At 41.6% G+C, this 27,880-nt stretch overlaps 1 protein-coding gene and 1 long non-coding RNA gene across 2 annotated transcripts in view; one reads left to right on the top strand and one right to left on the bottom strand.

Moving 5' to 3' along the window:
* The window catches only part of bcl11bb (BCL11 transcription factor B b), a 39,166-nt gene extending 33,631 nt beyond the window's left edge, over positions 1-5,535 (top strand). Inside the window, exon 3 of the mRNA XM_028039628.1 lies at positions 15-5,535. Within this exon, the coding sequence (XP_027895429.1) occupies positions 15-2,074 (2,060 nt within the window). The 3' untranslated portion in view covers positions 2,075-5,535. The remainder of the gene's footprint in view (positions 1-14) is intronic.
* Positions 5,536-17,488: 11,953 nt separating this feature from the next.
* Positions 17,489-18,841, bottom strand: LOC114158892 (uncharacterized). The gene is made up of 3 exons (XR_003598493.1): positions 18,532-18,841; positions 18,219-18,456; positions 17,489-18,152 (listed from the first exon to the last, which is right to left on the bottom strand). It is a non-coding gene; the product is annotated as an uncharacterized LOC114158892 (long non-coding RNA).
* Positions 18,842-27,880: the final 9,039 nt, after the last annotated feature.

Raw genomic sequence — 27,880 nt, 5'->3', positions numbered from 1 at the left:
CTCTTGACCTTCAGATAAAGACGAACCATCCAGCTACATCTGTACTACCTGCAAGCAGACCTTCAACAGCGCCTGGTTCCTGCTTCAGCATGCCCAGCACACTCATGGCATCCGCATCTATCTCGACAACCATCTGGCCAACTGCTCCCTCACTCCCCGCATGGCTCTGCCTCCTCCCCCGGGAGTCGATGCCTTGCCTCGCTCCCCTCTCCCTACTTTCCTTGGCGACACCAACAACCCATTTCACCTCCTCCGCATGGCTGCGCCCTTGCTCAGGGAACATCCCCACCCTCCAGGGTACATGGAGACCCGCCTTCCTGCGACGCCGCCCTTTGTCAGCCCTCCGCCTCCCCCTAGGCCACCTCTAGAGCGACTGGGCCCAGAGGAAATGGGGCTGCTGTCACAGCACCCCAGTGCCTTTGAGAGGGTGATGAGAATGACCCCCATGGAGCCTCCTTCCATGGACTTCTCCCGTCGACTGAGAGAACTAGCGGGCAACACAACCAATAACGGCGGGCCCACGCCACCTTTGTCACCAAACCTCGTGCCACCCATGCACCGTCTGCTGAGTCCAACACTTTTCCAGCCTGGTGCCAAGCCCCCAACATTTCTCACCTATGCCCCACAGCCACCTGTATCCCAGGGGGGCCACGGCTCCTCCAGCCCTCCAGACGCACAGGGTCAGAATAATGCCCCTGGAAAGTCGAAATCTTGCGAGTTCTGTGGCAAGATCTTCAAGTTTCAGAGCAACCTAATTGTCCACAGACGCAGTCACACAGGAGAGAGGCCCTACAAGTGTCATCTGTGTGATCATGCCTGCTCCCAGGCCAGCAAACTTAAAAGGCACATGAAAACACATATGCACAACAAGTCTGGGAACATGACGGGCTCCCCAGAACAGGGGAGTCGGGGAGAGGAAGGAGAAGGTGATGGAAAAAATCGAGAGGGCGATGCAAGGGTTATGGAGATGGAGAATGAGGAAGAAGAGGAAGATGAGGAAGAAGAGGAGGAGGAAGAAGAGGAGGAGGAGGAAGAGCTAAGGAATGGGAGTCGACCAGATTCCAACCTAAGTGACGACTCCCAGGAATTCAGTCACAACAGAGAAAATGGTCCCAGACAGTCCCCTGAGGAGAAACCCATGAGTGGGGACAGAGTTAATGACAATGGAGGGATGGGCATGATGCATCCATACAACCACCTGGACAATCACCTTAGACTTAACCCTAACAAGAGAAGCTTGGAGAGGCAACCTAATGGAGACAGTGGGGAGAGGAATGAAGTTGAGAGAGAAAATGACAGGGAACCAGACAGAGAGCGAGAGGAGCAAGAGGATATTAGGCCCATGATGAATGGCAGGATCAGTGTAAGTGAAGTGGAGGCCTTTCCTGGGCTTTTTCAGCGTAGGCCCACTCCCATCACCAGCCCGAACACCTCCAACAACAAGAGGATCAAGATAGAGAAAGAACAGTTGGATATTCCTCCAACCATACCCCTCATGTCCCCAGAAAATGTCTACTCCCAGCTTTTGGCTGGCTACGCTGCTTCCCGCCACTTCATCAGAGAACCTTTCTTGGGGTTCACCGACTCCCGTCAGTCGCCGTTCGCCACCTCCTCCGACCACTCCTCCTCGGAAACGGGAAGCCTGCGCTTCTCCACTCCGCCCGGGGAGCTGATCGAAGGCGGCAGCACGTCGGGGCGCAGCGGAAGCAGCACCCCTCACCTCCTGCGCGGACCGGGGCCCGGCCGGCCTCCCAGTTCGAAGGAGAGGCGAAACGACACCTGTGAGTACTGCGGCAAGGTGTTCAAGAACTGCAGCAATCTGACAGTCCACCGGCGCAGCCACACGGGGGAGCGGCCGTACAAGTGCGACCTGTGCAGCTACGCCTGCGCCCAGAGCTCCAAGCTGACGCGTCACATGAAGACCCACGGTCAGTTCGGGAAGGAGGTGTATCGATGCGACATTTGCCACATGCCCTTCAGTGTCTACAGCACACTGGAGAAACACATGAAGAAATGGCATGGTGAACATTTGATGGCCAGTGAGGTCAAACTGGAGCAAGCGGACAGAGGTTAAGCCACCAGCGATAAGTTATAAAGCATATTGTATACAGTACACACACATCTTCACTCTCCCTTCACACATACACACACGCAACACACACACACATCCACACACCTCCTAACACCACTTCTTCAGTGACGGGGCTTGGCTGGATTATTGCTCTCTTGAAAAAAGAAAAAAAACAACAAAAAAAACAAATTAAGATTGATTGATGTTTATCATTTTTTCTTGTCACAGAAACTGCCACCTGAGAATATTACCAAATGGAAACTTTAATAACTTGTCTGAAATGCTCAACTGAGTGTTTCATGGCAAACAGTCTGAGGATTTTATCAGTTAGGAATCTATGGAGCCTTTCTACTGTGCAATAATTTCTGTATTTATTGGATTTTTGTAATGATATTTGGCATGTGCAGGTAAACCTTTGTGGGATTTCATATGGAGTTAGTTTTGAAATGTTCTAAAAAGAAACTTTTTTTTTTCTAAAATGCTATAACTGAGAAGACGTCCCCACGAATACAATGTTTTACTTTTTTTTTTGTTCCTTTAAGGAAGCTTGTTATCCTGTGAGAGTAAATTTGTGTGAAGCAGTTAGCTTTTAAAAGTTTCAAAAAACGAAAAGGGAAAAACAAAAAAAAGACTTGTTTTCTATATTACCTGCAGCAGCGGATTACAATCCATTCCCTCATACAGGCCTAAAGCACTGAATGTCTGCCTGACAATAAAACATCCTTTCTGGATTTTAAAAATCCGACATTATCTTAGAGATCTGGTATGTTGGTGTTAATTTATTCAGGGAGCGTTGTCCTTTTTAAGAAATGGCAAACAAAAAAAAAAACAAAACATTGGAACAATTTCAAAATGCAGTTACTGTATCGGTGTCCTTCCTGCAAAAAAGGACGTAAATAAAGGTTGCACTTGACAGAGATACCCTTAAACTGATGCTCAGTACATTCCTAATGTAGGATTAAACCACCATATTTAATATGTTGAATAAGTTAAGACTACTTGTGATTAATGTGAGAATGGGAACAGTCCTTTTTATGGTTTGTAAATATTCTTTTTTTATATATATATGTTAAAGTAGCCCTGACTGTAAATGAAAGATGGCCTAAATCTACACAATCAAAAAACAAAAAACAAAAAAACCAGCTGCTTACATATCTGACATGTAACTACCATCCTTTTCTTTTCTTCATTAAGCCCACCTCCAGTTCACTGTCCAACGTCATTTGTTGAGCAAAATTTGCTTTCCTGTCAAAACCACTCCCTCCTGTGTCTGATGTGGAACGTCTCGGCGACCAGAGCTGACTTCCTGTATCTTATGACGACCCCCCCCCCCCCAAAGAAAAAAAAACAAAAAACAAAGAAATCTGGTTCTCAACTGAAATGAAACTCGCATCCCTTCGCGCTCCTCCGCTCCGAGCTTCTCCCTCTCTCTGATGGCGTCTTTTCTCAGTCCACCAGTTCAGATTCAAGCATTAAGAGTTGCTTTTTAAACGGGAAGGCCGCTCATTCGCCTCACGCGGCGAGATGAGGGGGTTTAACTCCCTGTAGCAGATTTTGAGACAGTGTGCCCGTACGTGTCTTTCGGGGATTACGTTTTTTATATATATATATATATATATATATATATATATATATATATATATTATTTTTTTTTTCTGCATCGTTCATCCTAAAATGAGTCTGTTTGAACAAAAAGAAAAAAAGAATGAAAAAGCCATATGAGTTATGATAATTTGGAGCACAGCTGCACTAGGGGATGGCCGAGCGACCTTGAGTAGGGGCTATTCTTGTGGCAAAAATGAAAGATTGGAGCCGAGAAATGAAGACGTGCGAGAAAGAAACAGAGGGAGAGAGAGAGAGAGAGCAAGACCTTGACTGGGGAGAGTAGTCATTCAAATGAAATTGGAAGCATATGAAACGTGTATTTTTTTAGTTGTATTTTTTTGGTACCCAAATGCACATCTACTGGCCACATCTTATAACAGACCATCAGAGTGAGACAGAGCGAGCGTGAGAGGGAGGGAGACAGACGGCGGAGCCACAAGAAAGGAGAGCGAGGCTACATCTTTCATTGTAGCGCCGCAATCCTCAGCCATCGAAATCATAATCACTTGAAAGTTTGACCTACCATTTTGGCCTATTGTCAGGTTTTATCTGCACCACTTCGCTTTGATAGAACAAAAAGATATACTGCGCTTTAAATGCAATCTCACTTCTTCTTCATCATCTTTTCTCTTTTTTTTTTTCCTGGCAAATCTGAGAAAGACAAAAAAAAAAATGTCGCGGTCACAATGAGAGCTCAGCATAAGCTACGTCGTTAGGTTATCATTTTGGTGAATCGACACAACAGCGAGACTGGCGGGAGAGAAGCTTGCTTGCATATTATTTTGCGTGAATGCAAAAACAATTTAAAGGAGACGAGAGAGAAAAGGAATCAAGGTGCTTTCTTATTTTTGTTTCTTTTTAAACACGTCGTGTATTATTATCCCCCGTTCAGAGGCAGGACAAGACGAGGCCAGGCAAACGCACTCGGACGATGGGACGGCGGAAAGCTCACAGAGACCCCAGATCACACACAGACATTCAGTCTAATAATATGTTTACAGTGTTGAAGTATGCCATTTAAGAAAATACTCTGTCAGTGTTGATAATGATGCTAAAGTTTTCTCTCTTTTTTTTTTTTTTCCTTCCTTTCTCCGTCGTTCTCTCCGATAATTTGGCAGTTTTTGTACGATTTTCCTGGTGGAGGGGTTTTTACCTACATTACTGTGTTTCTGTATGATTGCTTGTTCACTGTATGGAAATTATGTAAAATGCTCAGTCGTGGCAGATATTTTCTTTTTCCTTATTTTTCAAACAACAGTGATGTCACTTTTGACTCCAGCTATTTGATTTTATATATATATATATATATATATACATACATATATATATATATATATATATAATTTTTGGGGGACTTTTTTTATTTTTCTTGAGCTATCCTTAGTGGATATAAAACAAAATGATTGAAAAACAAGAAAACGGAGGAAAATAAAGCTGAAGCAAAAACCCTTCGGGCAGTGCGGCGGTTTCGTGCAGGAATTCTTCTCCAAATCAATTTTCAAGGACCTTCGTGGACTTTCATGGTCTTCTCCTCATGTTTGGTTGAAGGTCTTGTGATGGCACTTAAAGCTGTAATTTGTTTTGGATACATTTTCATATTTCACTTTTCAACACTTTCACCTACACTCTTTGTACAAAAAAAAAAAAAGTTTCCTTGTTCCTTTTTTTTGTTTTGTTTTTGTTTTTGTTTTCAGGGCGGCGGGGGGGGAAGGGGGGAAGTGGTGCATCATTGTGAAAAAAAAAAAAAGTGTTTTCAGAACAGTACACATCTGCTGTTTTGAACATATATGTATTTTTGTAATGTGTTGAAAAATCAATACAAGAAAGCCAACACTTCAATAAATGTTGCAATTGCTCTACGAGAGAACCATCTCTTTTTATTCAGGCTGTGATCCAGGTTTGACAAGAATTTGATCAGGACTTTGAAACGCAACACTTACACATAACGTTTAATTGCTCTTCCGACTTGTTTTAGTTAAAAATGTATTCCCAAAAGACTGGAGACTGGTATGATCAGTGCTTTTGTCATAAAACAAGGTCTCCTATAAGCGTCTCGATGGATCTGGACTTTGTCCTGAGGAGTTTACACGTCGTTCCCAGCATGTGTGGATTTTCCTTCAGCTTCCTTCCTTCCCACAGTCTGCTCTGCAAAGGAGCAGCTCAGATTTTTTAAGTTATTAGCAGTAAATGTTCCCTTACTTGTGGTTAAAAAAAAAAAAAAGATGATTGGCCTCACAAAATCATTTCAAGGGCTGCAAATGGCTTGCAGGCCACACTTTGAACACCTCTGTTTCTAGCAGTTAAGATGTGCTGAATCCAGTCTGACTAGCTGTTAGGTCCCCCCTCCCCCCCCAAAAAAACTCTGAAGATTTCCTCAATTTTCAGCAAACTCACGATGATTTTTGATTTATGTGGAGTGCCTAAGCTATCCCTTTAGGACATTAATATGTGACATGCCAGTTTTATGCATATAAAATGAAAAGATTTCAGGACTATTTGGCTAGAAATGAGTCATGGCTCAACAAAGAAGCAGCTGCTTCTTGGTTTTACCTTGAGTTTTTCTGGGGATTTAAGATTTAACATTTTCTGGGGAAAGCTTTTTCAGCTTTTTGTCTAAAACCAAGGGAATCAATAAAACAATTTTTTTTTAAATCATACACGGAAATTAGCCAACAGATTTACCCTGCTTACGAATGGATTCTGCGATATAGTGCTCTCCTAGAAGACAAGGACCAGCAAATACTATAAAAATGTGTATGACTCCCTATTTTAATAGTTCAAAGACCAAATGTACCTTTTTTTTATGCACCATCTCAAATGTGTTCTAGGACTGGCTGCTTTGCAAATCCCAGCCAATAGCGTGTCAAGTAGCATTGCGCCGAGCTTTTCAGTTCCCAAAGCTGCATTTTCTGTTAACACACAGGCAAAATGTCCACAAATAATTTGTAGTTATGCATGACAGAAAAATCTTAATCTTTAAACAATTGACAACAAAAACAATTTACACTCTAAACCAAAGATTTAACATGTTTAAATGTTAAACATTGTCTCTATTCTCAGGCTCTGAAAATAGAAACAATCGATATCCAACCTACAGCCAAAAACTGCCTCAAGATCTTCTTTTAGCATAAATCCAGAAAAGCTGGTGATTAACTTCGGTGGCTGAAGTTAATCACCAGGCTGAGAGGAGCCAAAGACATGGTGGACAAGTGCTGCTTTATCAACCCAAGTCATTTCTGTTTCCATTGGGAAGGTATTCAGCGTTACCAACGGTGTTCCCTGGAGACTTGCATAATAACAGTAAATGAAGCACTTCCAGTTAGAGTAAATAAATTTGTGCTTTCTTAATCCAAGAAAATATCGTCGGCTTTTCCAACAGACACTTTACTTCAACTGGAAGTACTTCCTGCGCTCCTTTTTGTTTCTTTCTTTTTTTTTTTTTGTGCGTTTCACACAGGAAGATTATTGCTGGTGCGCCGCCTCCCACCTTCACTTCGGTTGTAAACAGTCTTTTTCGTTTCTGTAAATAACCGCTGCAGCCGTTTAAAGGGTTATTTTTAATGCAGCAGGAATCCACCTTGATAGAAGCTTCTCTTGGACTCGCCATAGGAAATGTCAACGGAACCAACCTATCTGGGATTATGCTGAACAAAGTCACCGAAAGAGGAAGAGCTGAACGAATCGACTGTGTTCTCTGCCAATATACGCGTTGATAATCGTATGTTTGATTCTTAATAAATTCTCACCTCGTTGTCAGCGAGGAATGAGTTTGGACAAGACATGTCAACCCATTATGTTTAATCCAACACTAGCACTTCACCTGAAAGACAAAGAAACAGAAGCATTATCTGGTAAATTAAACTTCAGAGGTGAGAGTTACTCCAACTTCTTTGTTCTCGCATTAACAAAAACAAAGACGCCTTTAAATGTGACTCATGAGGTTTATTCCTGAAAGCGGCTGCCGACCGTCTGATGCTTCAGAAATGAGTCCTGGCATGAGCGTGGAGGAGCCGTCAGGTATTTGTTGAGATGAGGCCAACTGCAGTCAGGTCTGTCCTCACTCAAGCCTGCAGGCCATTGCAGAAAAAAAAAAATTAAAAAAAATAAATAAATAAAAATCGCATATGGGATGGGCGTTGTCGCGCTTGCGCAAGGAGACAGAGAGAGTTCAATAGGAGTGAGAGAAGACGACATTAGGGTGCAGATGGGGCAGAAAGAAAACAGTCAGGAGGCTCAAATGCTCAAATCCAAGCTTCTTTTTTTTTTTTTCTCCCCAAGGTAAGTCCGGAGACGTTCTCCGCGCTTGGCTGCCATTTCCACAAACAGCAACCCATGAAAGCCCTCAGAATGGAAATTCTATATAAAAATGTGATTATTGCTTCAGAAGTATCTGTTATAAATTACCCACACAGATGATGTTAAAAGCATTTGCAGCTTCCCCAACTTCTGACTCTCTCTCTCTCTCCCTTTTTCTCTGTATATGTATGTTTGCGCCTGAAGGCATCATCTGGGCTCCATGCTGATGATTCGGGGGGGTTCTGGTCAGCAGAAATGTGCACATTGTAGAAGAACGTCAAATTACTACAGCTTTTATCCGAGCAATAGCAGGAGTATTGACTTAGCAGCGGGGGGATGGCATGACTTTCCACTGGCTCAGTGTTTACTGATGTTTTTTAATAATTGAAAACAAGTAAAAAAACAAACTGAAACTGCTCAAGCACAGTTCACTTTCTTTCCCCCCCTCAGAGCAGTACGCAGTTTACAGTTTTGAACGCAAACAGAGTTTGCCATTAATCTGTTTTTGCTGCTCAAGCTGCTACAAACAAGGGCAACAGCAGTACAGTTTGCAAACACTCATCGTCACCATGGATGTCATTTTCAGGGATGTTAGGGTTTTATTTGAGCCATTTTTTTTCATTTTGGTATCACACGCATAAATAAAAAAAAAAAAAACAACAAAAAAACCAAGAATCAATTCACAAGTTTGAATTTATGTCATTTCTATACCTTCTGGCCCTGGAATTATGCAGGTTTATTATTCTGACCACTTTTACACCATACTGATGGTGAAACAGCTTCAGAACACAATACTGTCACCAACCGTCACCAACACATCGCCCATTTTCTCTCTTCTTTGCTCTGCAGACATTAGTTGTTTCCACTGGCCACACAACTGTGCAACTCGGAATTACAAAAATAAATGTGCTCAAAAGAAACGTGCCAACATCGAAAAAAACTAACTTTTTTGATGAAACAAACAAACAAACAAAAAAATTTAGTTTGAGTTAGATTGTGGCGGTTTTTCATCTGTATCAAAATCGGTGCATTTCGCAAAACTGCAATGGAAAATCTTTTTACACGTCACACGAGTCACATGATCAACAACCGGATGTTACTACTGGCGGAAAAGACGAAGAAGACGACAGGATGATGGCGCATCATGTTTTTTAAGAGCTTTTTGTGTGGACACGCTTATTCACATACAATTTTAAATTGCAAAATTTTGTCTTTCCACATTAGAATATCGACAATGTTTTGGGCACATTTGTAATGGAAGCGCAGCTACTGACTTTTTTTTTTTTTTTTTAATACAAGCATATTCAAGGTTAGGATGTTGATCTCAAGAATCATAAATAAAATCCTTTTGCCACAGAGCGACAGTTTGGGTCAAATCATTTTCATTTGTGCTAATTATGTTTTAAAGCTGGACATTGGCTCCAAAGTACATTAAAGTGTAACACACAATAGAAAGATGTGACGTAGAATGACCCTGTCCTCAGTGGTAATGACAATGTGTCCACTGTAGGACATTTACCAAATATGGTTCTGTTCATATTTGAATGTGGATAACTTTGATTCTGGACGGGTAGAAATAAAATAAATAACTAAATAAAAAGGATAAAGTCCGGAATAAAATCAAACATCTGCACCCAATTCTTCTCTTTTAAAAGTAAGTGACTGAACTGAAAAAAAAAAAAAAAAATTTCAAATGCATCTTAAAAAGCTTCAAATTAATATGTCATGCATGCCCTTGACGACTGCATGGAAACTCGTGTTCAAACGCACAAGTTGGTTACTTCTGGCTCTCTAACCATTTGTTTCAGCTCAAATGTCACTTGGGAACTAAAATAAGCCTTTTCTTTTTTTTTTTTGCAGACCTCCGTGTGTCCTCCATGTGAGAAAAGTGGCTCCAGGAAGCTGGATGTGCTGCATCCTCTTCGCTAGAAAGTCCTAGATAGAGACCTACAATCGCAGACAGAGAGTCGCGGCGATGGGAAATCACGATCTGGAGTAAAACCACGTCCTCGAGGGGAAGAGGGTGTCAGCAGGGATTGTGGTTCGCGCTCTGGGCCGCACGGGACCACAAAGTTACCGCGGCGACCCTTCTTTCCACTGGATCACAGGGCTCAGGCCTTATGGCCTCTCTGTGGATATCCAGTTACTAATCTACGGGCCCTGACCAGTACTCAGTCATATGACGCTGCCCGCCCACTAGCAGACTGGGCTTCGCCCGGCAACACAGCCACCAGAGCAAATGTGGCCCAGCTGGCTGCTCCTGAGAACACTTGGGGGTGGGGGGGTGAAAAGTTTGGGATGGGGAGAGAAAAAAAAAAAGGCACAAGGCTGGTCAGAAAACAGAAAGCAGTGTGTGGTCGATTATGGTCAGTCATCGGCAGTCCCCTGGGGCCGTTCCCTCTTCTGGTAGAATCTGACCATGAGGAACAAAGGCGTTGCGGTCGCATCGCGTATGGAGAAGAAGAACAGGAAACTGAGTTTTGGTTTTTTTTCCCCTCTTTCTTTTTTACCCCCCTTTCAGATTGAGGAACACACTGAAGCCACTTTCTGGGAGGTTTTGGTCATTTACATCAGAGCCATGTCACAAAGCATCAAAACAACTCCCATCTCAAAAACAGAAACTTTCAGTTTGCTTTCAGTACCTCCTCTTTTATATTTAGACCATCCCATAATTTGTATGGAGGACAAGATTGGCTTTTAAGCAAGATGGATTCTTTTTTGTTTGTTTGTTTTGGACTGCAAAAAACACAAAATCTTACCAAGAATATTTGGTTTAGATTCTATATTTTAGTATGCTTGAAATAAGACAAAGCTAATTTAGAAGTAACTTTTCAGCAAGATGCAGGAAATTTCTAGTAAATTATTCCTTAATATCGACTGAAAAGTAGTGGGATTGGCAGATTACTTCATTTACGAGAAAAATGTCTTGTTATAAGTCAACTAGTACTTTTTCATCAATATTAAGGAATTATTTACTTAAAATAAGCTCCCGTATCTCGCTGAAAAGTTACTTTTGTTTTATTTCAAGCGCACTAAGATTTTTTCCTAGAAACTAGATCGAACACACTCTAAGATTTTGTGATTTGCGGTGAGCTTCTTGAGTCAAAGTAAATGAAGTGAAACACCTGAAGTGATGAAAAGTAATTTTTTTTTGTTTTGGCTGCAGCGGCTCAGCCGGCTGTGACTGCTGTTCTAACGGCCACTGCCCCGCCGTGGAGGCGGCATCAAGCAAAAACTTTTATTTATCTTTGCGCCGCGGCCGCCACACCCTCCCCTGTCTGCACATTTGAGCCTGCTGCTTCTCCGCATCGTTACCTCACTTCTCCCTGCTTCTTTTTTTGATCCCTTTATTTGCCATTTCTCGCTTCCTGAACTCCCCCCTTCTTCTTTCTGTCCGTAAGATTCCCCCGGTGTCAGACCTCCCAGACGGTGTGTGCAGACGCAGGTAGACCGTCAGGGTGGTGCGGGGGGGGGGACAAAAATAAAAATCTCTTCTCTAGGCTTCCTGACGCCCGTGATCTACTCCCCCCACCACACACACCTTGCCCTGGGGAGGTCAGTATCGTTGTTGACATTGGACACATGTTCATCGTGGCGCGATATTAAATCTTCTCATTGGATTTGGACTGTAATTATGTCGTAAAAACAAACTGGCTGTGAAGCCGTGGCCCGCCAGTGTGATCTGCTTTCATCAAGTGCAGACTGGCTTAATTACAGAGTGCGCCTTACACCCATCTTTCACTGGGCAGCTTTTCCTTCAGCTTCTTTAAGCCATCAATTTTTTTTTTTTTTTTTTAAACTCAGCATTAATCATAAGGCAATTGGTCTGTTTGCTATGGCGGGGGTTGAGGGAGGGGGATAGATTTGAACACTGGTCTCCACACATCCTGTGTATTTATGATGCAAGTCCAGAATTAAGCAGATGAACTTGACAGTTGAATCCGATCTCGCACGTTTTCTTTCCTTCTAATAGAAGACTTTAGAGAGTTGCTTTTTTTGCCGGCACTCCAAATCTGACGAAAGAGTCGATTTCATTAAAAAAAAAAAAAGCACCATGCCGAGGTGAACAAGCAACAGAAATGCTTCGTACTTTACGTCATTTCTCCTCCATCGTCTACAGAAGGAGGCAGGAGATTTGATGTTTTGCTAGAGTGTTCATACTTCTTGAATCAGTCCACGATTCTGCATGTTGCAAACATAAAATACAATATGCACACCAGCACAAAGTAGGATATAGCTGAAGAAGATCTGAGAAGTGCAGGGTAAATCTACTGACCCCACCTTTACTCCGACACCCTAAAATAAGCTCAATCAAAACCAGCTAAGATCAGAAATTGACCATTTAGAGCAATGAACACTGCAGAAAGACTAACACTACATCAACCAACCGTATTATGCTGCAGGAATGTTTTTCTTCAGCAGGAACAAGGATGCTGGTCAGAGTGGAGAATACCAGCTGAACGCTTTGGGAAAAAGTAATAATAATTTGAGACTGGGCTGTAGGTTTGTCTTATGTGAAACAGATCCCAACCTACAAAGAAACGGGTTAGATAGAAGTTCTTCTTCCACGCTCTACAATTCCCCAATCAATGTCCGGACCTAAACCCAATTGAGAACCTGTTGGTACGTGATGACGCCTCATCTAAGGAGGCTGTTGGTTCTCATCGTAAACGGTTTGAGTACCAATCTCGAGAACGGTGCATGTCTCCCCCTGTTCTCTCTCGGCCCATTTCCAGTCTAACTTCTGTCAATAAAGGCCTTTAGTGCCACCAAACACCTAAATACGTACATCTTCAGATGTGTTGCCATCATGAGGTACAGTCTAGGAAACTGAAATGGAAAAGGTGCCATGAATTCCTTTTGTAATGGGCAAAAAAGAAAAAGTTTGACTTCTGAGTTGAAATACTTTTAACCTAACAATGATTCCATATTCAGGCGCATTCTCGGAAGAAGAGACGACGATGTCTACCAACAGGAAACTATGGCAGGATGCAAAAAGCAGAGATGAAATATCAAATTATCTTGGGATTTACCCTTTTTTATGTCTTAATAGTTGAGGAGAAAAAGACAGGGTGGAAGCTGGAGGGTCACAGTGGGGGAATTGTCTCGCTTTTGTCCTCTCTGCAGCCTTTTATGATGGGTTCATCTGTGCTGTGACAGGTGTGTGAAGTGGCCATCTGACTGGATGTAATTGCCACTTCTCTCCTGCGGGTCACTCTTCGTCCCCTGGCTTCAAAAAAAAAAAAAAAAAAAGAAAGAGCCATTGGTGAGGGAAGTTTTAATGGTTGCTGCTGCAGCAGAGCAAGAGCAGGAACCGTCGCTGCTGTGGAGTTTTCCCTAATGACAAAAATTGTCCAAATCAGATTGGACAATCAGATTCCTGTTATGCAAGATTACAGAGTCCAATCAAATGTAATTAATTTTGTTTAGAATATTGTGACCTCAGTCCAGAAACACCAACAGTGTCACCAAAGAGTCACAGAAAGGGATTTGGTTTTTGAAGAGGAGAAAGGACAGACATTTGCGTCTGAATTCAGATACGTAGAGTCAAACAACATTAGGAATTTCCTCAATAGTAGGTTTGATTTGTTTAAAATAAGCCTCATTGATGATTTTGTAAAAACAATTTTTAAATTCCCATAAAAAAAAAAATTTTAAAAAGTTATTTCTCGCTGTGGGAGCGGAGAAATCAGAGTACAACTCACAGGTGTGGCGCTTTAAGGTGTACCACAGAACATACCAGACAGACAGAATATATATATACACCAGATAAATGGAGAACAGTAATACTAATTATGTGGAGGCCCACTTTGAGCGTGCCCACTCCCACCATCTGTGCTGTAGAAATCACAATATTCAAGCTCTGCCCCCTCCAACGTGTGGGCTTTGTCCTCAATTTCTTTGCATTAAATTGCAAATGCATGTGGAGGAAGTTGATGACAGATAAGAATAGAAACCATTAAGAAAATATTAAAAGCAGTTGTTTTTTGGAAGACTTTAGTTTAAAATACATTATTGCTGAGATTTTTCACAAATCATTTCTCCCAATTCAAGTCAAGTCTCTTACCATACACCTCTCTAATCAACATCTAGTCTGCTCATAATGCTACCGTTCTGTGCATTAATACAAACCCTTTACTTTGTGTACAGGTAGCAAATGAACACTTTAATATGAATCATCTACAAAAATTGCATTTAAAAAGGCATTTTAATGCCTTCATGTTGAAACTGAAATAGTCACAATGAGTCTTTTGAAAAGTCATTGTAATGATTAAACGCGTGTTCATATTAGACTGTCCTTCCCTATACATGTTGCACAAAACAGAATCTTTTCTTCACACCAAGTCAGAGTACTTTTAAATATAGAGAAGCCACGTAAATCCAAATACCTAAATGAACAGGAAGCAGTTTTGTTTTGAAAAACCCAAAAAAGTTCACGGTAAAGTCATGTTCATTTTCTTCCGAAGCCATCCATCAGAGTTAATTATTCTGACGCTACAGCCAACACGAACAGATTCTTGGGAGTCGCCAACGCGTCAGACAGCCTTTTACAGTAAAATACAGAGCCGTCGTCCAACTTATGCACCTGCTTGCTGTAAATCCTAACGACATGAGATAAAAGACCTTAATGTAGACTCAACACTGGGTCAAGTCTCACCATATTGGTTTGAAAACCCACCTACAAAAGACACTCGAGTGGCGTAGAAAGAGGCTAAAAATGTTGACCATTTAAATCTTTGTAGTCCTATATCAATATATTTTATACACAGCATTTAATGCTAAAGCTCTGATTTTTCCACCCTCTCGGAAATCACACGGTCTTCAAAACATGGTGTATGCAGACGGCATACACCCCAGGTGTATTAAGACGGCAGTATGCAGAGAGCCTTTCATGGATGCAATTGCAACGCAGTAAAAAGTTGCTGCTTGCTGTGACAGGCCGATAAGATCGGAGGGCTGGGGAAAAGTAAAATGTCTGTAATCAAACACAATACCTGAATTAAACACAAAAGTAAATCAGTTCAACTTGATTTAGACTACCAAGTTCTCAGAACACTCCTATAAAATAAAAGCTGCCAGATAGCATTAGCCAAAGTTAGCAAAAAAAATAACTACTCAGCCCTTAATCTATCAATAAGAAAACATAAAAAAAATAAGTGCTCAAAATATGCCTCAAGTCAACACATTCGGGTCAATCTAAACAGAGTTGTAAAACCTTGGATGAAGCCTTAGTCTGAACTGTGTCACCTTGGACATAAATGGATTCACTGAGGTGTTGGACCAGCCTCTCAGAAATGGGGAAATGCTCAAACCTCTTGGTTTTGGAGGCAGGAACAGGTAATACGGCTGACAACCAAACCAGACGCCGCGTACAGGTTGGACTGCCGGCGGAGGTGTACAGCCACGGAATCTGTTCCGAGCTGCGGCACGTCTGAGCGGCGGGCCTTTTTCTGAAGATTCAGAGTCGTACGTCCCCTGCTCGTACACCTTCTCTACGAAGGACAGCCGACCTGGCTGGAGTTCTGGAAAAAGAAGCGGGTTTGGCAGGCTCATGTACTCGAATCCAGGCGGTTCGGGTTCAGAAACCAACTCCAGGTCGTCAGGAGACGGCGCTCCTCTTGGGACACGACTGCTAGATTTGGCTTTTGAGTTACCTGGAAGATTTAAGACGATAAAGCACCGGTACAACATCTCTTTATTACTGAATGAGAACAGGACAAAAGGAAAGCAGCATTTAGTTTGCTGCACTATTAGACACCTCTTTCTTAGCATCAAAGATGTATCAGCACAGTATTAAGAAACCATTAGCCCAAACCGGGAGTGGTCAGAGCTGGTGGGAGGGAGGGGGATTTGTTTTATATATTTTTACCTTTCTTGGTGGGATAGCTTTAATTCACACCAGTCAGCATGATAAGGAGCCACACCCTGTTGAAAAGCAGATGATTAGGACTAGAAACGAACCAGCGCAGTAACCCACTCCTTACCCCGAGGCCAACGAGCCAGTCATCGTGTTGAACGAGCTTCTGTACTATTACGATTAAGGATGCACTGCGGAAGGCTCATAAACGGTCGCGAGTAAGCAGTGCCGTCCAATCAGCACGCAGCAAGTTAATGATGCACAGCTGCTAGGCATTAATCGTGATTATGTTGGATCTTTCCATTCTTCCATCCATTTTCTGTGTACTCTTGGTTCTGTTAAGGGTCTGGTGGTAAATCTTGGGCTCAGCTCGGGGTTTTTTTTTTTATCATTTGAAAATTAGATCTGGACAACATACTGAATGTCAGTCACAATTTCTATGTGTGCAATATCACAAGTGAAATCAACTTGTTAGCATTTATTTTAAGCCAGTCTGCCTTCAGTAATGTATTAAACCAGTTGTGTGATCTTTCCAAATCTTTTATTCCCACACTTGCCAATACAATATGGATATAAATTTTATTGTGGGAGTGTATTTTGAAAGTATAAAATAAGATGTTGAGGAACTCTATAAAATTCAATGAAGGAGTTAAACTGATAAATCCTAGTAATTAAATACAAGGTTGTGTGTTGAGACTGGTATTTTCCTCTATGATAAATGACATGTTTGACAATTTGGAAAATGGTGACGGACATTGCTTTTTCAAGCAAAACTGTAGCTATGGCTTTCATAGCTCGAGTAATGGACAACATTTACTTGTATAAACATTTGTGAGCAGAAGTCAGTCGGGTGGTAAACGTTTAGGAACGTGGGGAGAAAAATCAGTTCGTACTGAAGAAATCCTAGAAAAGCAAGAATTGTCATGAGATGCCCTAATGGTAAAGAATGAAAAATAAATTACCTGAAGGCAATAAATACAGGATTAATTGAATCAATATTATGGACATCTCTGGCGAATCTAAATAGCCTACAGCAGGGGTGTCAAACTCCAGTCCTCAAGGGCCGGTGTCCTGCAACTTTTAGATGTGCCTCTGCTGCACCACACCTGAATAGAATAATTAGGTCATTAGCAAGGCTTTGGAGAACTGATTTGCACAAGGAGGAGGTAATTAAGTCATTTCATTCCAGCGTTTTGTACCTGTGGAACATCTAAAAACTGCAGGACAGCGGCCCTTGAGGACTGGAGTTTGACACCTGTGGCCTACAGTATATGATCAGGTTTTTATTTCTAGTCAAACCCTTTAAGGATTCCTCAGCTGTAAGAAGGCACAAGAATTAAAAATGTAACTCAATACTTACAGTAAGGAACAGGTTGCACTGGATTTGACCCATAAGCCTTCCTAGCACCCTCTAATTTAACTCATCTTTTCCACAATTTGTGAATACATAGTGAAAAAAATTAAAAAATTCCATTATGGCACAAGAAAAATATGTTGCCAACATTTCTAATCTATAGGCAAATACAAGATTTTTAGTGGCCAGCATACAGCAGCCTGATATATTTTAGTCACAAGGCCTAGATCTTTAAATGTGTGCAAACAAGAATGATCCTAAAGGTCTCACAAGGCATATAATATTAAAGAAGCACTTACTGAGCTTAACAGAATCAAGGGTCAAGTAGTAGTTTCAGAAAAATTAAAATCCAGGTTGCCAAAGAGTTAAACAATCTTTCAGCAGAGTGAGCTTCTGAAAGATTGGTGAAGGGGAAGACTCCCCTGGCATTAGGGGAGTCTTCCTGCAGATCAGCACCATTAGAGACTCAGCTACAACATTAGTGAACACTGTAGCCAGCCTTATCAATGTTCTGTTGAGTTTGAAGAGGGTACCTTTTACGATTTGGGTAGGTTTCCAGTTGACACGTATGGTAACGTGATCCTTACCAAGGATCACCAAAGTGGCCACTGTCATGCCTTTGGTTTCGTCGGTGGGCAAGTTGATTGGTGGAAACCTACTCAACATGTACTCAAGTAGAGGATAACCATGTTGAAGTCGATCTACAGGTGTGCCCAGTGCCAGTGGGCTACCAATGGCAAATTCATTTAGAGGCGGGACAGGAAGGTACTGGGGAGGAGGGCCTCTGTCTTCAGAGTCATAGTCTCCTTGTTCGTAGGTCCTCTTCTCATAAGAAGCTTCTCCTGGCTGGAACATGGGAAATGGCCCTGGAGGGCTCACGTAGCCAGGACTTTCAGAGACAAAGCTTGACTCAACCAGAGGGGAAGTTTTACCAAAAAAAGGAGTGGGAGGATCGACCGCTCACTGAACTGAGGGAGAAGAAATTCATTTAGCCTAGATCCCAAGACAGAGAACACCTCTAGCTAGTCACCTACCTTGGTTTGGTAAGGTAGGGAATCCTTGATGTACTGGATATACATCCGACCCATAGAGAGCAGGAACTGGTCTCATCTGAGCACTAGGATGAGTGCATCTAGGTTGCTCATCTGTATAAAGCTGTGCAGCTCACTTTGGCGCACGTGAGAAAGCAGAGTCTTCAGCGACATATCCAGGGCCAGGTTCCCGACTGGAACTAAAAACGGTTTGTACCAGAAGCCCCAAGAGGATCCAAAGCTGCAAAGGGAGACATTAGCAGTTTTTCTGCTGATAAGGCATGATGTGTCCAGATTGATCAAAAAGTGGATTTACCTTTCTTTGTGAAGTATCCATTAATTGCACCAGCCAGTATGACAAGTAGCCACAGCCTATTGAGAAACATCAGAATAAAATTGTTTTTTAAAAAAAATAAAAAATCAAGTTGAAAGGAGAAAAAAAAGAGGAAGCCATAAACTAGTTGTTACCTTGAGTAGGCCAAGCCAGCCATCATATTTGATGAGCAACCTCCTACAGCCTGAGTTACATAAACGTGCAAATAGCTGATTATAGTTGTGGGAGACTTTCACTGACCAATCAGAGCGTCGCGAGTTAAGGTGCACAGCTGCTAGTCATTAATCCTGATGAAGGTGGAGGCTCAGCCTGAAATGAAAACCCAGATATGGATCAGTTGCTTCCGTCATGTAAATTAAATAATTTTCCAATTTGTTTCAATTAAATGGAGGGAAAACTTCAAACTTTGTGTTTTAAAGTGTGAGCTCGTGTGCTGAACTGCTTCTTAAAACATATTAATTATCACAGATACTAATTTCTCCTTTTACTCGTCCACAGAGAAACAAAAGTAGCTCTAAATTTAACAAGAGGGTTAGTTTTTGAAACATTTACAAAGGAGTTGTGTACAGAAGTGTTTTACCCCACTTTCATTTGCTTTAACAAGGATTTTTGTCATGTGCTTTTTAGTTTTGTAGTTTGATTATCTCTGGCTAACTTTAAACATTAAATAGTGCAAACCTTAAAATAGGCTGTGCAACAACAAAACTGTCCGCTTATGTTCTTTGTAAATATATAAAAATATAAGATTATTCCATCCACGAAATAAGATAAAATTAGTCCTAAAGTGAAGATGTTTAAGTATGAATCTGAGTAGAATTTTTTCTGACATTTTTTTCACAAGAGACTAGCAGATAGTACAGCTTTCTGAGAAAATCACTACTTATTTTTCCCATTGGTAGAGTATACTTTTTTTTGTTTTCCCATCCATCCATCCATCCTAACACTCATCTTTTATTCCGATTTTGTTTTTACACCCTGCTTTGTCTCCTGATGTAAAGTTTGAGAGACTTTTTCATCTTTAACTAAAATGTGAAGAAAAAAAAAGTTTACTTTTGGAATTTTGAATTATGGGAAACAAACATGGAATTTTAAAATAAAAAAACAAATGTGGCAACAAACATTGCATGCAAACCTGCAAGTGTGCTACTGCACTTTTATTTTTTAGCATCAATGTGACATGGGAAGAAGAAAAAACTCTGACAAATGGAACATTTCCTGCAAACGTACCAAAAAAAAAAAAAAGAAACAAGCATACGAGTAACCTCAATGCGTCTGATTGAGCACATCCCTTCGTTAGGATCTCATTCCTCCATACCCAGCTTGAGACGGTGCCAAATGGGCCACGGTTCTGCATTGTGACAATTTCCGGCTCTTCACATGTGTATTTCCTGGCTTTCTAATCAGAATGCTATTTTGTGACTCAAAAGGGGCTCCTATTCAGCCCCGGCATTAACAGCTCTCGTCTGTGATAACGTGGATGCTTCGGGCCATAGGCCACCAGCTGCATCCACTTGTCACTCTTTGGTACAGATGCCCTGTCTGTCTGCAGCGTGAATGAAACTCATGGACTAAATTGGCACTTATTGTGCCGAATGGTTTTACGCGCGCATTTTTAATGTGCCTCATCCAATTCCTTAACATGTTTAATTTTGTCTGCCGACTGCTACATCTGATTTGCAGAAAAAGAAGAAATAATTTGGATTGAAAGCTACTGGTGCCCGTTGGGATTTACGTTCCTTAAGTGGACAGCAGAGACCAAATGGCAAACGGCTGAAAGCTCAAAAGCTCAGGAGCCGTTTATCCAGATCTGTAGGATTTTCTCCTCTTCTTTTTCGTCTTTCCGTGCATCATATTAAGTTTCTTTGCGCAAATCAAATGACGAGAACTCAATTATGACGGATCAATAATTCAGCATTCTCAATTATGCTTTAATTGTGAGAAGCAATATCATCCAATCTTATTGGGAGGATAGGTGTTGTTGCTCTGCAGAGCTTTAGCTGATTGTTTATATGAGATTAGCGCTGTGTATCAGGGAAAAAAAAGATCAAGCAATGTCACAGAGCCTTGAATAGCCGGCAAGTGACGCGTGCACAAGACACACTCGGGCGCGCGTTCAAGTACACTTCCCCCCCTCCACTCCCTGATGCGCGCGCGCGCACGCACACTCCTAATGACACAAACACATAACATAAAGCCAAATGCTGCCACTAAAATTTGCATGGTGCTCAGTAATGCATTAGTGAACATCACTTGGCAATCTGTTCATACGGGCTTAATTGGATTTTAATACCGCCTCTGATCTTGTTTTCTAATTAACGGCGGTGGCTGGCAACCAAGCAGAACCATGCACCCAGCAACACCTTTGATCCCGGCCATATGGAGTTCCTCCAAGCACGCCGGGGATGTAAAAATCCCTCACCTAGACGTGGGCGAACAACAAGCCCCCCGAATCAAAATGGATGGGGCGAGGAGAATGAAGACGGGGTGGGTGAAGAAACGGGGGAGTGTGGCAAGGTTGAGAGGGGGGCACAGGAGGCAGCAGTGTGGGGGTTGGGAGGTGGGCAACGGCATGTGTCATCCACACATCGTGGCGGCGTTGGTATTGATTAATTTCTCTCACGATCGGTTGTGATCGCAGATACATAAAACATGAGTTGGGGGCGAGGGGGTGCTGAATGCCTGTACACCTTATCATCCATGCTGCCATTCGACACCCCTTCATTGCTACAGGGAAATGTCAATAGCTTTCCTAATCTGTTTACTTCTCCCCTTGTGGCCACTGCTTTATGCTTTAGATGAAGGGCTGCCAAAAAAAAAAGTGTCCTATTTTACCCTTGCTTTTCCCGTTTTGGCAGACATTGCGTGGATGTTAACTTCATGTTGGCATATTCACCCCGTTTCTCAAGTTATTCTTATCAGAATGTCTATGGAGTAAAGATTCAGTGCAGGTGATATATAAATTAAGAATATATTCTAAGACAGGATTTCTGTACACTTGGACGGATAGAGCCTCAATATAAACAATCATCAATCGATCAATCAAGTTTATTTGTAAAGCACATTTCGGAAGCAAGGCGGTTCAAGGTGCTTTATATAATAAAAACTAAAAAAAATTACAAAGTTTTAAAGAAAACACCACACAGTCAACAATTGAACAAGCATTGCATGTTGATGAGCGCCATCACCAAAAACATACACAGCAAATATGTTGGTCAACGTTTCATTTATTAAAGGCAAAAAAAAAAAAAAAAAAGCTAATCCAATCAGGTGGGGTTTTTAGTCTTGGTTTAAAGGAACTCAGTGTTTCAGCTGTTTTGCAGTTTTCTGGAAGTTTGTCATCATCTACAACAATTTGGTATCAATAAAGTACTTTTGAACTGAATTGAAGATGCCGATCGAAAGAATGATGGCAAACCCAACCAGAAATCCACAAACATTGGATAAAGTGACTTCTACAAATTGTACATGTAGCTGTAAAAAAAAAAAAAAAAGAGGCCAGGTTATAGGAACATTTTTCAAATACTTCATCAAAAACAAAAGCACACAGCAGAGAAAAATAGCAACTTTTTAAAGATGTGTGAACATTTGCGATTCAATGTAATCTGAGATAAAACCACCTTATATTTGTGTCTTGTCAGTGGCTGCTTGGCGGGGCCCGGGTCCCCTGACTCCGTCAAGCCTCTGCTAGGGAGTGGCGTGCCCTTGGGCCTCCGGTCTCTGTGTCCAGGGCTGGATCTGATCCAGCATAGCCGGTTGCGGCGGAGTGTGTGGGCTCGTCTCTGTGGCCTCCTGGGGCTTCTGCTGGTTGCTTCCTCCAGGGCTCTAATCTGCTCAATTCTGCCCCAGGTCTTTAGCGTGGGGGGGCAGGTCTGTGGCTCCTCACACCTGCTATTGAACATTCTTATGGAGAAACCTTATACACACAAGCGCGCTCACATCCACACACACACGCACACACACCCCACACACGTACACGCCCCCAGACAGGTGTTTGGATTCAGGTGTTTACAGATACTCTCCATGCGGCTGCTGTTCCCACTAAATACATCTTGTATTAATTTGTACCTTGTACTTTTCAGTGATGCTGCTGTTTGCTGTTGTTATTACTACATATCCATATGTTGTTGTGATTTCTCAGCCCTCTGTTTTTCTCTCTTTCTGCAGATGCAGAAGCAGACTTCCAGGGTGTCGCCTTGTGTTCTTCCGTTCCTTCTTTCTTTTTAAACATTTTCCCCACCTTTCTCATTTGCATCTTTTTCCGTTTTATTCATCTCTGTGTGTTGCATCTGAAATAAAGGCAAAGACATAAAAAAAAAGTCTTTCACATTTACATCAAGCAGAACATTACAGTGGAAACTCGTGAAAGTAATTGTGTTGAGCATCACCTTGGCACTTAGACAACAATTGCCACATAGCAAAAGCCAAAACAAATACAAACTAGAAAATTCCTGAAGAAATTTAACCGGGGCCTGCCAAAGTGTGCCCGTCGGTTTGGACCCAGCGTTATGATGCTAGAAATTAGCATCAATGCTAAAGAAAGCTGCAATCATATGAGGACAATGACAAGAATGTTGACTAACATGTACTTGCACCGTTCAGTATGATAAAGTAAGTGTATCAGCTAAAATTAGCAAAAATGCTAATGTTAGCATCATTGCTGTCACTGGCATGTGGGACATCACTAGGATGTTTTCTATAATGGACTTACTCCATTCAGTATACTAAACATGGCTAAAAAGTAAAATAAATAGCTAATAGCTTATTAAAGCTAAAATGCTAATGCTAATGAACTGCCTTGCTGCGCAAGGCAGTTCCCTAACCTCAGAGAAACAGATAATGCAGAATAATATTATTGCACCGCCGCAGGCGGTGCACTAACCTCAGGGGCATGTTGAGGCTTTTATTTTGAAATTTTTGTTAAGCTTAATTTCAAAGTTCCACACTAATCCCATGTGTAACAATTGCTGGGTTAAATCAGTTATATAATGCTGAAAAGAGCAATTATCTGATGTAAAAATTGTCAAGGCTTTTATTTTGAAATTTTTGTTAAGCTTAATTTTAAATTGCCACACTAATCCCATGTGTAACAGTGCTTTGGATAAAAAAGTCACATAAAGCCAAAAAGAGCAATTATCTGATGTAAAAATATTCAAGGCTTTTATTTTGAAATTTTCAGTATGCTTCATTTCAAAGAGCTAAACTAATATCATGTGTAACAGTGCTTTGGATGAAAAAGTCAAATAAAGCCAAAAAGAGCAACTACATGATGTAAAAATATTCAAGGCTTTTATTTTGAAATTTTCAGTAAGCTTCATTTTAAATTGCCACACTAATCCCATGTGTAACAATGGTTGGGTAAAATCAGTTATATAATGCCCAAAACACAAGTAGTTCTAAAGGCCAGCTCAGTCCTCCTCTGTAGTAACTGACAGTTCCTCCATGTTGTAGTTCTGACATTCAGCTCAGACCTCTTTTGTAGGCACTCAGTGTCCGCCATGTTGTAGTTCTAACCTTCAGTCATTGTAGTTCTAAAGAGCAGTTCAGAGAGGCAGACTAAATTCTATGTCTATTTTGAGTCTAACTGACACTGTTTTGTGTCAGTTAGACTTTTGTTTTGAGTTAAATTTGGCTCGTTTTTTGTTAATTATGTCGCCACAGTTACTCGAAATGCCAACAAAAGTAATAGCTCCCCTCACGGGATTGAGCCTCACGTTTTGATATATATATTGTGAGGGGGCATGCAGCGGTACGAGCCGCATTAACGGTAGTAGGAAGCGGCAGTTATTTTGAGGTGTAGAACAATAGGTGCCTGCCATGCAATGCATACATCCCTATGCATTGCTATGGGCAGGCCCCAATAAAGAGACATTCTATTGGGTGTAGAATAATAGGTGCCTGCCATGCAATGCATGGAGGCAGTACTGACTTGCGAAGCAAGTCAGTACTGCCTCCATGCATTGCTATGGGCAGGCCCCAATGAGTTGAGATCATTTGGCACTTTAGAAGGTTTCTTCAAAAAAATAAAAATATAAAAAACAAAAAATACCTTTTTTAAGTCAATTTTTGAAATAACCTTTCATCTGACCTTTGTACACCTTCCACCACTTCCTTCTTAAAATGATAATTTGGGAAAAATATGTAGATTTGCCCTTGTCTATTTTCACAGAGGTGGGTGTTGATTGTTGATTTTCAATTGGACATAATCTATGGACAGTTTTCTAATCTAGTGAACACCCGGGACAAACCCTTATTTTTGCAAACAAACACACTCCCTATATGAAGCCCATTCTCCAAATATAAACCACAAGCCAAATATTTTACTGCCAAAATTGATCAGAAACCTATTAATCTAATAATTGACCCCAAAAAACTGTTATCTCGGCGCTCTCAAGATATCGTGGATGATTTCTAAGAAAGTCAGAAACACGGAATAAATCCAATTTACACCAAATCCATCCAACTTGCTATTTTTCTTTTCCAAAAATATCATTTTGACTTTTAATAGTTTTTTGTTTTTTTTAAAGACTTACCACATTGTCTAGATTTTCACCGGGTCACATCGTGGGCAGATAACAGAAACATTTCCCGTGTCCAAAACCTAGCTACCAATGTTCAACTGAGTTATAAATATGCTAAGCATAATTTTACATCCCGTTGCACAAACTGTCTCATTCAGCACCGTTGAGGGGTTTTATAGCTCTCATGTCCAAACATGTCACTAATATAGCATGCACAAGACATTTTCTGTACTTTTTTTTTTTTTTTTTTAAACAGCTTTATTGCCCCGTAGGGGAGGTGACTAATTCTGCACTTCTTCAGAGCCGGTATTGAATTTGACATCAGGAAAAAGTAACTATAGTAAAGAAGGCAATATGGCAGCCATCCATGCATAGTGACGTTGGTTAGCTCAGCAAGCTGTCATTTTACCACTGCCTGACAGAAAGAAGCTAATTAACTATGCATATTAATTTGAAAAAAGAAAAAAAAAAAACCCCGAGACCGACAACAGCTGATTGACAACAAGGAGGGTGGCGTTCCTGAAGGGTGTCAGAGTTTTGTGCGGCGACAGCTAACGGCGTTGGTTTGAATTAAAAGCAGAAAGCACCCAGTTCGACTTAGACTAGGAATTGTGAACCTTTAAGTGTTTACCATGGCTTCCGCTCTGATTAACCACAGTGGAAGCCCACGTTTGCCCTCATGCTGCTTTTTGCCAAATGACTCGGGCACTTTGGCACCGAGTGGCCTTCTACAACAATGGCACGGTGGAGCGAAGGCCTCGGAGGCCTTGCCTGAGATTGCACCTAAATAATGACACCTTTTCTATGCGCTGCTTGTTTGTCCTTCACAGAGCAATTATTTGAAAAGGTGTATGTATCCCCCCCCCCACCCCGCTGGAGAGGATTGTGACATATTGTGTGCGGATAATGACTGGAGATGCATTAAGATTAAAGTGGGGCTTCTAATGAAGATGTTTGACAAGGCTCGAAGGCCTTTTCTTCCTATTAGCGAAGGCTTTCTTTTGATGAAAACAGAATTTTTTGCCCTCCTTAAATTATCAACTTGTCCTTCGACCTTAGTGTATCACAAAGTTTCTCATCTCCCTTATCAAAGGCACTTTTAAACACACTGAACGCTGCATTTGCTTAAGTGCCATATTTGATTTGAGAGGCCTTTCTTTTCAGACTTAATGGAGAGCAGGAATGGAAAGCGGTCTTAGTTGATTTTTGAAACAATAACATGTTAATATCGAGCTGACGCCGTCGCGCCTGGATGGCAGCCATGTGGATGTGAAAAAGAGACACTTTCTACTCGAAAGTGTTAAGTAGAATTTGAATTATTGTATCAAATATACTGAAGGAAAAACTTTTGTTGGTGACTGTGTAAAGTTCTTGGTCTCTCAGTCATGGTAGAGCTTTTTTTTTTTTTTTCCTTTTTTTTCTCCAAAGAGTTTTTGCAGCGCTAGTGGCTCGTATTTTTTGTACAGTAGGCAGACAGGAAGGAGGGTGAGGAGAAGACATGCGGTAAAGGTCATCGGGACCGGGAGTCGAACCCGCGACGTCCGCGTCGAGGACTAAGGCCTCCAAACGTGGGGCGTGCTAACCCCTTGTGCCACCACAGCACGCCCCAGTCATGGTAGAGCTTTTTAAAGCAAGACATCATGCTGCTTTTAGATCTATTTAGATCTACACTTTTAGGGAAAATAAGCAGAGGTAGATGTGTAAGAGACAAGAGATTGCTGAAGCCTTAAAAGTAGTGAGTTGCGGGGCATGCCGTGGTAGCGTAGGGGTTAGCGCGACCCGTATTTGGAGGCCTTGAGTCCTCGACGCGGCCGTCGCGGGTTCGACTCCCGGACCCGACGACATTTGCCGCATGTCTTCCCCCCTCTCCTTCCCTGTTTCCTGTCAGCCTACTGTCACATAAGGGACACTAGAGCCCACAAAAGAACCCCTGGAGGGGGTAAAAAAAAAAAGTAGTGGGTTGCAGGATGGTCACCAGACAGGATAGGTTTGCAACATCACATTGGTTTTTGAAGTTCCTAAGCAGTTTGTTGTGCCTGTTGGTTGAGTGCGACGGTTTATTTCATCAAGAATTTTTCAACACTTCTTGCACACTGAAAGATGGCTGTGAAATAAGGAGGAAAAAGTGATTTGTTTGTCAGATTTGTTTGTCAAAGTTGATACTTTGATCCTGGTTTCCGAAACGTACATGTTGAAGTGTCCATAGGGCAACTCTGTGGATCCCATGTCGCTCGGATCTGTTGACAGTTATTTGAAATGATCAGCAAGACTAGAAAACTGCTGTTAAGATGCTTTAGAAACCGAGATTATGTCGCCGTCACATTATTTTGAGTATATTAAAAGTACTTTAACAGTAAGTGGAAAGCAACACTGAAGTCCATCAACCTCTCAATTGGTTTTACCCGTTTATCCTTTCAGGGCCTCTGGCTGGTCCCTAAGGTTATTCAAAGTAAAGAGTGTTACCATCCACTTGTACTTCTTCACATTCCTTCACATTGCAATCACACACTTTGCTACGCAGCTTTTATGTGACAGACCAAAACAAGACAACATCGAAATGTGAAGAGGGCAGAAAAGGACATATGGTTTTCATCTGGATTCTGCCCTCTGTGTTAATATCTTGGCCCCCTATTCCTGCTATTCCCTGGTGCATAACCACCAAACTTTACATCTAGATAATAATATTTAACTTTTTTTTGTCAAGCTCAGTCAGATTGTATTGAGACTCTATGAAACGTAATGTTTATGCCTTGTCACAGATTCTCAATTGGATTTAGGTGACTTTGACTAGGCCATTCCCCACACATGAATGA

This window comes from Xiphophorus couchianus, chromosome 15, assembly GCF_001444195.1.
Source record: "Xiphophorus couchianus chromosome 15, X_couchianus-1.0, whole genome shotgun sequence".
Lineage (NCBI taxonomy): Eukaryota > Metazoa > Chordata > Actinopteri > Cyprinodontiformes > Poeciliidae > Xiphophorus > Xiphophorus couchianus.
The sequence above is the reverse complement of the archived record's forward strand: the minus strand, read 5'-3'. Positions and strand labels throughout refer to the sequence as shown.